Source organism: Columba livia, chromosome 19 (genome assembly GCF_036013475.1).
Source record: "Columba livia isolate bColLiv1 breed racing homer chromosome 19, bColLiv1.pat.W.v2, whole genome shotgun sequence".
Taxonomy (NCBI): domain Eukaryota; kingdom Metazoa; phylum Chordata; class Aves; order Columbiformes; family Columbidae; genus Columba; species Columba livia.
The window spans coordinates 2,715,765-2,728,943 of record NC_088620.1 but is presented as its reverse complement, the minus strand read 5'-3'; the positions used below and the strand labels follow the sequence as shown (position 1 = coordinate 2,728,943).

The 13,179-nt window shown below is 41.8% G+C and overlaps 1 protein-coding gene across 7 annotated transcripts in view; it reads left to right on the top strand.

Annotated features, from left to right (window-relative positions):
* SEC16A (SEC16 homolog A, endoplasmic reticulum export factor) overlaps positions 1-12,881 on the top strand; it is a 28,778-nt gene extending 15,897 nt beyond the window's left edge. For 4 of the 7 annotated variants that reach the window (XM_065035602.1, XM_065035601.1, XM_065035599.1 and 1 more), the window contains 20 exons: positions 434-515; positions 704-821; positions 1,058-1,169; positions 1,360-1,465; positions 1,940-2,080; positions 2,195-2,308; positions 3,327-3,531; positions 3,727-3,966; positions 4,686-4,774; positions 5,502-5,549; positions 5,725-5,883; positions 6,111-6,188; positions 6,406-6,462; positions 7,107-7,218; positions 7,550-7,687; positions 8,337-8,428; positions 8,774-8,848; positions 9,458-9,517; positions 10,392-10,466; positions 11,246-12,881. In XM_065035602.1, the coding sequence (XP_064891674.1) occupies positions 434-515; positions 704-821; positions 1,058-1,169; positions 1,360-1,465; positions 1,940-2,080; positions 2,195-2,308; positions 3,327-3,531; positions 3,727-3,966; positions 4,686-4,774; positions 5,502-5,549; positions 5,725-5,883; positions 6,111-6,188; positions 6,406-6,462; positions 7,107-7,218; positions 7,550-7,687; positions 8,337-8,428; positions 8,774-8,848; positions 9,458-9,517; positions 10,392-10,466; positions 11,246-11,314 (2,170 nt within the window). In that variant the 3' untranslated portion in view covers positions 11,315-12,881. The remainder of the gene's footprint in view (positions 1-433; positions 516-703; positions 822-1,057; positions 1,170-1,359; positions 1,466-1,939; positions 2,081-2,194; positions 2,309-3,326; positions 3,532-3,726; positions 3,967-4,685; positions 4,775-5,501; positions 5,550-5,724; positions 5,884-6,110; positions 6,189-6,405; positions 6,463-7,106; positions 7,219-7,549; positions 7,688-8,336; positions 8,429-8,773; positions 8,849-9,457; positions 9,518-10,391; positions 10,467-11,245) is intronic. The other 3 variants (XM_065035597.1, XM_065035598.1, XM_065035600.1) reach the window with 3 other exon arrangements.
* The last annotated feature ends 298 nt before the right edge of the window (positions 12,882-13,179 follow it).

Genomic DNA, 13,179 nt, shown 5'->3' with positions numbered 1-13,179 from the left:
GTGGGCTCGCTTGACATGTGCTGTTACTCATGCCTTGGAAACACTCTGCAAAACCCCAGCTGTCACCTTTGTTAAAGCCAAGTAACTCTGTCATATCCTTCATTCTCCTTTCCCAAAAGAAGCAGATGTGTTCATGGATGTTTGTCTGTAGACAGAGAAACTTTATCTCAGCTTCCTTAGCTTGTGAAATCATGTACTAGGTCTTGTCAGCTGGCATGGGGAGAATGCTGAGGTTTTCCCTAATTTGGACTGACCTAGGGCAGATCCACTTAACAATCATGTTCTGGTTTGGAATGTTATCCACTGGGCAATCGCTTATTCAGTGTAGTATTTTCAAACAGCGCTTTCTTCTCTTAAACTAAATTATGTTCAGGTATGTTTTACCTGCTCACCCCATGTTTGTGTTTTGTTTTTCTGTGTAATGTCTCTGTAGATTTGCCAACAGTCTCCCAATTAACGACCCTCTGCAGACTGTGTACCAGCTCATGTCGGGAAGGATGCCGGCCGCGTCCACGGTAAGAGCCCAGTGTGAGCTGCACCCGAGACTGAAGAGGTGCTGCAGTAAGCAGTGTAGTTCACAACAGAAATCTTCCCATGTGCTTCTCCTAGAATTATCAGATAAGCTGTTTTAGTCCTTTTTAGGTGGAAACACGCACACAGAGCTACAGCCACTCGTTTGACTCGGTAATTATTCTAATTTTAGTGCTGTGGAGATGAGAAATGGGGAGACTGGAGGCCTCATCTAGCAATGGTGTTATCCAACTTGACCAATAACGTGGACTTGGAATCCAGGACCATTGCTACCATGGGAGACACTCTTGGTAACTCCTGGGGAATGAACAGGGGGGTGACAGAAGGAAAAGCTTCAATTACTCAGTTTATTTTTGTTTTTTTTTAAACGAGCAACTGCTGTGTGAGATATAAAATAGAACAGTTTTCTATGGGGTGTTTCTGTTGGGAAGATATTTGAATGCAAAGCCAAAACAGTGCGGGACACTGAATTACAGTGTGCCACCGAGAGGAATTAACCTGAGTTCTGCTGCTTGTTTCTCTACAGCTTCCAAAGGCCTGCTGGATGCTGCTCATTTTTGTTACCTTATGGCCCAAGTTGGTTTTGGAGTTTACACAAGGAAGACAACAAAGCTCGTCCTAATTGGATCAAATCATAGGTTTGGCTTTCCTTTTTTTTATTTTAGTTTTTTTTTAATATGATGCCCTGTCCTTGTTTGAAATTATTGATATTTTCATGTCTAATAGAGCTGTGTTTCTGACTTTATTTCTGATTGCTTTTATGTATTTCTTGTCAGCATGTATAATCTTAATGTTAAATAATATTTTTCCTCTCCTGTTCTCAAATAGCTTGCCATTTTTTAAGTTTGCCACCAATGAAGCCATTCAAAGAACAGAAGCCTATGAATATGCGCAGTCGCTGGGAACTCAGCCTGGCTGCTTGCCCAATTTCCAGGTGAAGAGCTGTTTCTCTTTGTTTTTCTTATGGCAGGTTTTATACAAGGCTTTAATCTCTCATTTGCTGTATTCAGCACAGCAAATATTTTATCCATTGTAACATGAAACATTCATGGATAACTTGGTGCAAGATGGCTTGTTTCCTGTTGTCACTTAGGTATTCTTTTCGCATTTTTATCTGTTTGTTCTGAACTTCAGAATTTTGAACTTTGTTGTTATCATAACTATATTCCAAAAGGAAAAATCCAGCAGAATGTGTTGGCACAAGCTGTAGACAAATAGTAACTTTCATTGGATATGTTGGCTGGAAGAGGAGAATTGGATGCTTCTTCCCTCTTTATTTTTTCCAGCACACTGTAGATGTGGTAATGGAATATCTGAGCTTTCCACTGAAATGACAGACTGCCTTTCATTCGATACTTTTAAGAATGTTCCTACCACTGTGTTTATTTCATGTGCTTGCATTCCACAGGTTTTCAAATTCATCTATGCTTGCCGACTGGCTGAGATGGGACTTGCTGCTCAGGCTTTCCATTATTGTGAAGTGATTTCCAGAACTGTCCTTAAAGATCCACATTACTACTCACCTGTGCTTATTGGCCAACTAATCCAGGTAACATAAGGAAGAATAAAGTATTTGTGGCTTCATATAGTAGGTTGTAAGCTGTGGCTGAAATCCCCTTTGTCAGCTGGTTAACTGAAACTTTACAATGATTCCTTTCTCTAGATGTCATCACAACTACGGCTGTTTGACCCACAGATAAAAGAAAAGCCAGAGCAGGAATCTTCTATAGAACCTTCATGGTTAGTAAGGCTTCGACATGTGGATGGGCAGATCAAGGTACAGAATGGACTTTTCAACGTGAAGCATTCTCCTTAAGGATTAGCGTAAATGCCATTTTTAGATGGTTTTGTTTATGCCGCTAATTACAGAAGCACGTGGAGTGACCTTATGATATATTCATGTTGTGAAGTGTGAGTGTTATGATTTAAACCAAGTGGATTTACCGCACTTCAGCGCCCTAAGATTCAGTACAGGATTGTTAAAGGGTTGTGTACATTCTGTGAGACAGACTGTTCTTAGAACTGTAACGCAAGGAGAACTGGGAGGCTCATGAGGCTGCAATAACTACTGTAAGCAAAGGATCTACTTGCCCCCAAAAAAGCTGTGTTTGAATTAGTGTAGCTAGATTGTGACATGCAGAGAGAGAAATCCCATCAGAGTTCCAGACCCGAGCGGACGGAGGAAGAAATGCAGCCGACCCAATATGAGTGATAAAGCATACTTCAACTTTATTGCCCGAGATAGCGTGCATTTATACCAAATACCATAATTATGCATACTTGTCTCTATCTAATAGGCTAAGCACTAAAAGGTTACATTTACTTACTCCACCTACTTGGGTTTAGCTAGCTATGCGCATCCCGCATTCTTCTGACTCTTATCTCTTCAAGGATATCCTGACCCTGCCTTAGTTAGTACTTTTCCGTTCCCCCCTTTCCCACGGCCTAATAGACAAGCTAACTAAGGCCTACTTATGTCAACTAAAATGGGCTCTGCTCGTACAGTTGCTTGGTGGACTCATGTCCGTGCTCCTTGAGCCAATCCCCGACAGTGACAGATAGAGATCTGTTAGAAATTTGAACCTTCAGCTAATTAACTAAGCTTCCATTTAAAAACAAAAACCTTTAATGTTTTGCTTGAACTTGGCCTGCAAATGGCTGACAACTCATTTTTTTGACTGAACACTAAAAAGAACCTATGTGCTGTTTTGACTTAAGATTTCCTTTGCTATATGTTCCATTGCTTATTGACTTAATGTCTGGTACAGTTAATAATATCTTTCTTTTTCATGTAGGAGGGTGCAATAGCTTATAACACAGACAGATCCACCCCGCCACCATACGCCTGTAGTACTCCGAGCTCTGAATTAGACCGTGCCAGTCAGTGCGATGGAGCAGGAGTTGGCCGGGACGTGGGTCCAGGTGCTGAAAATCCCCTGTTTGCATCCTTGTTACCCAACATGGCTCAACAGATGCAGAGTGTGCAGCTGATGCCTTCAGGTTGGTGTTTCATATTCTTCTTCATGACGGAGAGCAAAGAAAATGTTTTGGGTTTCTGGTATAAGAAACGACTTCGGAGGGTGGTAAAAAGTGCGATTTCGCTTCTGCGTTGTGTCATTTTATTCATAAGGTAAAAGGTTCACATGCTGGAATTTCTGTTTAGCTATAACTCTTCACTTTCTTTTTGTGCTGCAGTACCTCAGGCTGTCCTTGATGGGTCAGCTGCGATGATTCCTCCTGGTGACCAGGAACCTGTCCAAAGTGTCCCTTTCTATTCAGTGGCTTCTCAGTCAGGACCTGGCTTTGCACCTCCAGGATTTTCAAATCCGTACGGAATTGAACCGTCACCAGTGTATTTAGGGTCAGCGCTACCACCAGGAGGGCCGCCGCAAGAAGTTGAACCACGGACAGAAGAGCAGACAAACCTGGAAACAGGTCTGGGCTTGGAGTAAACAGCTTTCCTTCCTTACAGGGGGAATGAAATATTTTGGGGAATATTGCAAAATATCTCAACATTTAGGAAATAATAAGTCAACTCTTGGATTATGAAGTTTAAACATACCATATAATTGTACAGAATAACAGTGGGAAGTTATAATATTCGTCCTGCTTATTTGGTTTAGTTTACAAGTGAGTTCAGACTCAGCAGATTGTCACTTAGCCCCTAACAGATCATCACCGAGGGCTCTGGGGTTGGCAGTTCTGTTTGCAGGGTCTGTGATTGGAGGCTCAGGGATTTTCTGCCTCTGGATATCAGCATCTGGGACCCTGATCAGTTTGAATTCTGTGACAGCAGCACCAGGCACAGGTTTGGCAGAGCTGCATTAGAGATGGGAAGAACCTCAAACTGCCCCGAAGTGATGGTTGCAGCCCAGAGCCTGCTGGGACTCTGCTTGCTACAAATATAATACCCATGCAGGAGAAAAAAAAATCACAGCACCTGCAGTTCACATTCGTTAAAAGACCAGGTGCTTTCTAGCACACAGTTCATAACTAATGAAGATTTTTGCCTTTAGAGTGTTGTTGTGGGGCTTGGGGGCTTTTCTGTGTGTTTGTTGTTGTTTGGATTTGGTTTTTTGCATGTCTTTGGTTTGGGGGTGGTGGTGATGTTGTTGTGTTCCTCCCAGCTGACACAATCTAATTTGCTTTTTAAGGAATGCAGAGAATTGCCCCGGACTCTCCTTCACAAAACTCTTTCCCTGAACAGAGAGAGGAGGATTTCTATGGCAGAATGGCCAGCATGGTATCTCTCATTTCATACGTTTCTCCACAATTGTCAGCTGCATTGCAGATCTTTGCAAACACAAGAGTGTATTTGGACTTGAAGCTTAGTTTTTCTTCTCCGCTATCCTTTCCCTTCATAATAAATAATGAAGAACTAGTAGAAAAAATAAAACTGAAGAGTTAGATTAATCTTTTCCTGCCCTGCCTTCCTCTTCCCTCTCCCAGAATGGTTCTTCATAGCCAGAAGAGCCTGTAGCATACATCAAGCAGGCCCTAAAGACAGTTCTGTGACTTAGTTTTAAAAGCGTAGTATTGACTACAGTTCAGTCATAAATGGAGATGTGGAAGGTGTTTATCAAAATCCCAAACCCATTTTTGAAATACATAGTATTGGTTTTTTTAATTTTTGTTTTTGAGTTGCTATACAAACATTAGAACAACAACCTAATGTTGGAGGGGAAAAAATGCAGCAGTGACTGCTTGGTGTAGCATTTTTCTCGCTTTCCTCTTGTGGGCTGGTTACCCTGATTTATCTCTTCCTAATGGACTGATTACGTGATAGTGCAGTTACTTGACCAGACTTCAGCTCTTTTTCTGCACCGCCCACATGTCAGGGGAGATAGAAGTACCCAAATAACCAGCTGGGATGTCTTTAATTGTGTGGGAATTTGTGATAAAAAGTGAATGTTGTGTCAGATATTTAGCTGTTTGCTTATTAAGCATGTCCTGGCTTTATGTCTAACCAGGCACCAGGACGAAGATCCAGATCCGCATCTCAGTCTTCAGCACATATGGTATGCCACCAGCAGGCTCTTTCACTGAATCTTCATTCTTATTTATGTTAAATTTTTTATGTGCTTTTGTATCTCTTAATAACTTCCCAAAGAAGGAATTTGTTTAGCAAAATGAAATGCAATCCATCACTTCAGCAGTGCCAACTTTGGACTTGCCTGTGTGTTTGTAATATAGGGCTACGGACGGAGATCCCGAACAACGTCAGAGTCCTCTGCTCATTCTGTGGGACGAGAGAGATCCAGCTCTGTCGCAAACCAGCCCTCTCCTCCTCCCTCTGCTCCTGTAGGGAAAGAGACTAAAAAAGAAACCAAAAAGGAGCCAGCACCAAGAAAGGTAAACTTTCCAAGAAGCTAGAGGAGATGTTAGTCTGTGTGGTCACTCCCAGTCCAAGCTCCTGATTTAAGAGGTCCTGACTAAACTGTTTCTATTTATTAGGCTCAACTCTGGGCTCAGAGTTGGAGTCTCTAACAGAAAATGAATTGCTGCATGAATTTTCATTTTGATCTGTCCGTAAAGACAAGGGTTGAGATAATTAACTGAATAGATGAATTTATTTTTAGACTGGTGGAAACTGGCTTCGCTGGCTGATGGGAAAAGGCAAGAATGAAGCTCACCTTCCGGATGACAAGAACAAATCAGTAAGGCCCCTAATCACAAAAACCTTTATACATTTTAATGAGTTTCCCTGGATGACAGATGAGCATTGTTTTGACAAGTAAACAAATGTGTGTCAAACTTTGAAGGTTACGCTTATTTAAAGACAGGCTTTTTAAAAAAAATTGTTACAAGATTATTGTTGTTTGTTTGAAGAGCTGTGTTTTGGACTCCTAACCGTTGACTGTGATTTCCTTGTAGATTGTTTGGGATGAACAGAAACAACGCTGGGTTAACCTGGATGAACCAGAAGAAGAGGTAAAAATCTCAGTATCTTATTTATCCAAGTGGAAAACTGAAACCTGTACTGACACACAATTAACTTTAATCTGTCATTGGCTCTTAAGAGATGCCTCTTACTGAATTTGGACTAAAACGTGCAACATTTTGAAACTAAGAAACAGCTTACATTTTGTTATAGTCTATGTCCTTATGGAACCTTTTGTATCTTTAGTTCCCTGTGTAACTGTGATTGAATTTACAAAGGTGTTTAGAGTAAACTTAGTCCGATGTATCTCTTTATAGAGGTTGACATCACCTAGGCAATTGCTTGTTAATTGATCTACTGCAAACAATACAGGGGGAAAAAAGAAGGATCTGTAGTTTTGAATATGTAATGCATTGTAAAGCAAAGAAAATCACACATCCTGTCCATTCTTGTAATTCAAGGATCTGTCTCCAAACAGTGTTTCCTTTTAGAGTGAGTGTAGGTGGGTTGTAGCAATGCCGCTTAGGATAGTTACCAGATGGTATATGAGCAATGTTGGCCTGCACTACAAGGTGTGTGTCTGTATACCCAGTTTTATGTGCTCTGGCATAGGTAAGGAAAAGAAGTCAGACAAATACTTGGCTTAGAACGCTGTCAGTAATGGGGCTGGGTTATCTTGTTGTTCTCTTTGCAGAGTAAACCTCCCCCGCCACCTCCAACAGGATTTCCTAAAGTTCCTCAGGCTGTTCCAGCTGGACCTGGAGGCCCAGCCGGCGCCCCTGTCAACATGTTCTCCAGAAGAGCAGGTAACAGACAACACTGGTGCTTGAAGCATGGAAGACTTCAAATTTCCTCTTGCATAAAACACGAAGACAGAAGCCTTGGCTTTTCTGGGGTTGTTTGGGAACAGTTGGCAGTTCAGTGATATCGCGGAGCTGTGGCTGTTGCTGCCTTTGCTTGTGCCGAGTGTCTGCACTGTGATTGCTGTCACAACTCTGTAGTGACTTGGCTATTATCATTTGTATCCCTGGAGCATTTTTTATTCTGAAAGATGGCTTGCAGCAGACTGTTTGAAACGGACACGGTGATGACGAGCAGAAGATTTATTTCTGTTATTTCTGGAATTTTCTGTTTTAGCCGGAAGCAGAGCCCGTTATGTTGATGTCCTGAACCCAGGTGGAACCAAGTCAAGTGGTGCTGTTCCTGCGCCATCAGACCTCTTTGCCCCCTTGGCGCCAATGCCGATTCCTGCAAATGTGTTTGTTCCAAACTCAGGTGTGTCATGAGTGGAAAAAGTTGGAAGGAGGTTGCATGGTTTATTATGGTTATGTAGTTCTCTAAGTGTCTTTTGACAGTGTGTGTAATTTGTAGCCTTTAGTGAACATTTAAGAATGTTGAATCTTATTAACTCCAATTTGTTTTGGAAGTAGAGTTAGTCTGGGAACTGCAGCAAAACAAATGGATTAGTAAAGCCCAGCTCTGCACGCTGCAAGCAGAGGGGTTCTCTCTTTTGCCTTTCCCCGCTGTCCCCATTGCAGAGTGGCCAGGCCATGCAAATAGCAAAATCTGAACTGTGTAGTGTTCCTGTGTTGCTCAGCATCTTGTGCTCACTTCTGACACCTGTTCCTAGTTCCAGGATTGCTATTTGGGGAAATACTGCACACTTACCTTTTTTTTTTTCTGCTTTTGCTATGTGCCGTGTTGCACCAAGATTATCTGTATGAACTGTGTGCATCTCCTGCTCGCAGACGTGTAACGAGACTGGGGCGTCTAGAGCCATTGACACTGCCCTTTTTAAATTACCTTTTTCCTGGGAGAACCTTGATATTGTAGAAATTCAGTTCTGCTGATGTCCCTGCTTGTCATTCTGTGAAATCAAACACCCTGGTATGGTGTGTCTGGCTAAATCCCACTTTATTTGTAGTTCCGGGAGAAGCACAGCCAATGGAAGGCAGTGGAGCGCCAGAACACACACCAGCTGCAAATCAGACCAACGCAGATCCTGCTGAACCAGAGGTGGGTTGGAAAGAATGGTTTATATAGTTCAAACTTCCTGTTAACAAGTCCTCATCATTCTGAGTAGTTGTTTCTTAGCCACGGTGCATACAAAGCATGTTGTTGTTATACACAAACATAATCCCTACACTTTAGTTAAAAACTGGAGAAGGCAAATGCAAGTGAAAATGGAAGTGGGAAGTCCCTGAAAAGCGACCAAAGGGACCAAGAACATAGGAAGGAGCCGTACACTGCATATTGCACCTGGCTTGATGTATAGTAACATTTTGCTTCAGTGGAATCAATGCAGCAGAATGTGAAATGGCATCACAGTAACAAAGATAAAAGTGCCTTGTTTTTCTTTAGTATTTAAACTCTGCAGTCCTTCCTCCTGGGTCTGGACTTCCCGTCTCGAACCCTGATGGCTCCCAGTCAGGCGAGGTAAGGCTTGATTCATTAGCTAATGACTTCTGCAGCATATTTTAACCATAAATTTATAGTGGACTTAACACAGGCCATGTAAAACAAGTAACTGATTCAGTAGCTGGTGACTGGCCAGGATGGAATCCCATGACTCTGTCAAATTTTACAGAAAAGACCAGAGTCCACACGATCAGTTCAGCCTCCATGTCCTATGTTCTGTGGTGTGATCTCCTTCTTCTATAGAAATAGACTTTTACAAGCCTTTTTCAGAGTAAAATGCCAGTAGCGCTTTGAGGGTCTCTTGCCTTGGTGCATGCGTATGATTTCACTAATACTCAGTGTGAGACACAAGGAGAAGAGCAGGTTGCCGTGTGCCAGGCAGAGTAACATTACCTTTGTTCCTACTAAATGTTTTCTATAGCTACATAATTTTGTGCTTTAAGAAGTCCCTTTGATTTAAACTAACTTCTGGCTTTACATTTTTTTTTTTAACTCGAGGTTGGTTTAACCTTTGGCAGTGAGACTTTTAGAATGAAATCAAACAACTGAAAGCTTGGGGCAGTGACATGCATGACGACTTTTTTATTTGTGTTTTTTTTGTATTTGTGTGTTCTTGCTGTTTTGTAGCTTTCGCGCTCTAGTTCAATGAGTTCATTATCACGTGAAGTAAGCCAGCATTTTAATCAGGTACATGTGGCTGGCTATTCTCATTTATGTTAACTTATTTACTTTTCCCCTCTTTATTTTGCATTTGCTCCGATACTTACTAATGCTACTTCCAGTCATTTTCCCCTCTTCTCATTTCACAGAAATAACATTAAAAGTGACTAATGATGTCGTGTTCCTTTTAACACTCAAACAGGGTCTTCAGATTTTTTTCTATTTATGAGAATGCATGTAATCCAGGCATGCCTTTTTGGTTTTGTTCATGTTCCTAAGAGATTCACTTAACAATGTAGATCAGCCAAAGAAGTCAGTTGATTTTAAACAAACAAAACCCAAAAAACCTCCTTGAAAGACTTACAAGCAAAACCTTGTCATTGCTGCTGCCAGTCTCAAATCAGTAATATTATCTTTGCCTGTTTAATCTGCAAAAGCCCCTGTAGGAATTAAAGGAATGCTTCATCTCTGCTGTAAGTTCCAGTACTAAGGGGGTCACCATAAAGGGGTGACACAAACTCTTTCTGTTATTTCTTGGTAAAGCAAAACTTAACACAAATGTTTATTTGGGGGAGAGCCCTAAGGTGTACTAACAAAAGCAGAAGGTACTAATTCAGTGAAGTCGCACTGGTGTCTTGTTTTGGTTTTGCATGCTTTGGATTTTCAGAGCTCTTTACAGTTAATGCATGCGATGTTGTTTTGCCAGTTGCTACATTAAGCAAGCAATATGAAAGATATGGATGCAAACCGTACCAGCACTTTTTGCAGTTGTTACACTACGCTGTGCTGTCCATATTGTCGGCATTATTACTGTGAATATTTTCTCTGTATGACTAAGCAAACTGTTGGCGGGGCAGTGAAGCTCTGCGGTTCCGTAACTTGGGTGTTATCTGTCTCCTAGGCTGCCGCCGCACCGCCCTCGGGGGGACCTGCAGCAGGAACGGTACCGTTCTACAACCCCTCTCAATTTGCACAAGTGAGTAAAGGCCTCTTCTTTGCTTTGAACAAACTCGAACAAAACCGTGGACCTGCCAGCCCTGACAGTTGAACTAAGTAGTGAAATGTTGCTTGAGTAAATCGTAGTCATGCTGAACCTTCTTGTTTTAAGAGACTGCGGGCCACACCTACATTTAATAAGTAACTTGGTGTAGCCTTAATAATCAGGACAAATTCCGCCTTTCCTCTCCTGGGTGCCTTTTGAACATAGTCTTTGTTCCTTCCCCCCTCCCTACCCCCAGCTTTCCCTGCCTTTATAGCATTTGGTGATTTTGCAAGATAAAGGTAATGGAACGAGCAGCTGCTATGCTGCAATCGCTTTCATTGCTCTGAAACCCAGTGTGGGGGGTTAAAAGGTTGTGTGACAGAAGAGGCCGTCTCGCTGTCGCGGGTACCTGCGTTACAGCGAGGCTTGTTGCCCATAGAACAAGGCTCTTGCTGCTGCAGGATGAGTTTCTCTTCCCTTGTTAGAGCCACAGAGATGAAAAGCATTTCAATATGTATTGCTGTGAAAATCTGCTGCCTCGGAAGGGTGGTTGAGCTTTGATAGCAAACATCACCTGCCAGAGTCTTCGTCTTGCATGCATTTTGATTTTATGTTTTGCTAACTCAACCTGGACTGTTGCATGTAGAATGTTAAATGTGCACATAGACCTGTTTGACAGGTCCGTGTTCAAAGCTTTATTGCCATCTTTTTGTATTTTGTCTCTGGTGTGACACTTTTACAGACTATTTTTTATTCCTGTTCCCCCTTTTCAGTCTCCTGCAGTCACTGGAAGTTCAAGGCTGGGAAGAATTGGCCAGAGGAAGTATCCGACCTTGAAGTAGAATACAATGGCTTTATATTTGGAATTCTCACCTTCTGAGTGTACAAAGAGCTATTCGATCTTACAGCACGTGGTGTCAGTACTGGCTGCAGTCGAATGATGGGTGATTTTTTTTCATGGGTCTCCCTACTTGCACCTCATTTACGCAAATCATTACCAAACATGAAATATATGTAACTTTTCCTTTTTAAAAAACTGGCTAGAAATAGCTTTGCTGTGATGAAGAATAGACACAAGGGAGGAAATAGTTGCTGTCTGTTACAAAAACTATTTGTAAATTGCATAGGCAATTTATTCCTTAAATTAATTTTAAACCTACTAGTGTGACCTTCAAAGACATAGTTTCAGGGATTCCTTAATTTCTGAAGGCTGCTCCCCTCCCAGCGGGGGAAAGAACCATGTCCACATTGTACCGAACACTCTGTGGCCTTAAGAGGACCATGCACAACTAACGCTTATCACCCAGGGCTGGGGTTTGGGGTGTGAAAGGGGAGATGCTCCCCTGGGAAATGTTTGGTGAGGGGGGGACGGGGCCACAGCTCATCCAAATAAATCGACCTATATTGAATGAAAACTGTGACTGTAATCTAATGCTGATTTGATTTGGATCTTACCCAGTATGTATGTAGTCTGTGGTTTTAGGTTACTTGTAAAGCAAATTGTATAGTCTGGAAGAAGCTCTCTGTATAATAGCTGACGCTGTACTGTTTGACGAGTGAGTGTTCTTTTAAGTGCAATACAGTTACTTGCTTTCTCTCAAACTGCTGGCACCATATCATTAAGGTGGTAACAGCTTGAAAGTGGTTTAAGTTTCTTCCTGTTGAGTGCCAGAATCTGCATAATACTCTCTTCTTGACTTTCCATTACTAAAAAAGCCCGAGGTCTTAGATTAGCTAACAGCTGAATTTCAAACGTACTAAAAGTAGACGGATTAGACCTCTACCGATGGACTTAAACGTGAAGATTTTAAATATAGGAAATCTTGAAAACCATGATATGCAACATTCATATTCACTGATGAATCTGAATTATCTGCAAAGAGAGAAATAAACTTTAAATATTTATTAAATCATTAGGTCATGTTTTATTTAGAATGTACCACCAAATTATTTGCTTTTACTTGAATTTCTGCCCTTGAGTAGAAATAATGTGAATGTGAAATTTCCAGTGTTGGTCCCCAGTTGTTTATTTTTTCTTTCCCTGAATAACACCACCTTTCTGACATGTCGATAGCCTTACGTATGTCCTCAAAGGTTTGTATGTAACCGAAGTAAAACGCTGTTTGGGGGGATTAGAAACTTTTGCATAATGGTCCATACTCAATTCCAGCCGTGATCAGCAGTCGGTGTCGTTTACTTTTCTATAATTGGAACCCAGTCAGACACTTGGCTGTCCTCGGGTTCAGCCAGGCTGCCCCTTCTCTTCTCCTTTCACTACAGACTGCCAAGCAACCGCCTTCCCCGCGGCTTCCTCGGAGCTGGGAGCCCCTTATCTTTCCTAAGTGTAAGATTTGACACTGTAAATTCTTAAATAAAATATTTTGCGCTCTGGAGCACTTTCACATTTCACTTCTTCTTGTGGTTATTGCATTAGCAAGCTGGGCAAGGAATTTCTCCTGTATATTTGGAAATAATCTTGTTTAAGGAAGGAGAGCAGGGGACCTTTCTGTGCTGTGCTTTAGTGTCTTTATTGCAGTGTTTGAAGCTGTAGACTTAATATTTTAATTGTTGGGAAGTGTAAAATGCCTCGCTTTGAACTGTCGCCTTAATCTGGGATCGTGACTCGCAGCTTTACACGATTGATTGATTGATTGACTGATTGATTGATTGCTCCCCCTGGCGGCGGTTCGGTCCTCCGGCCGCCAGG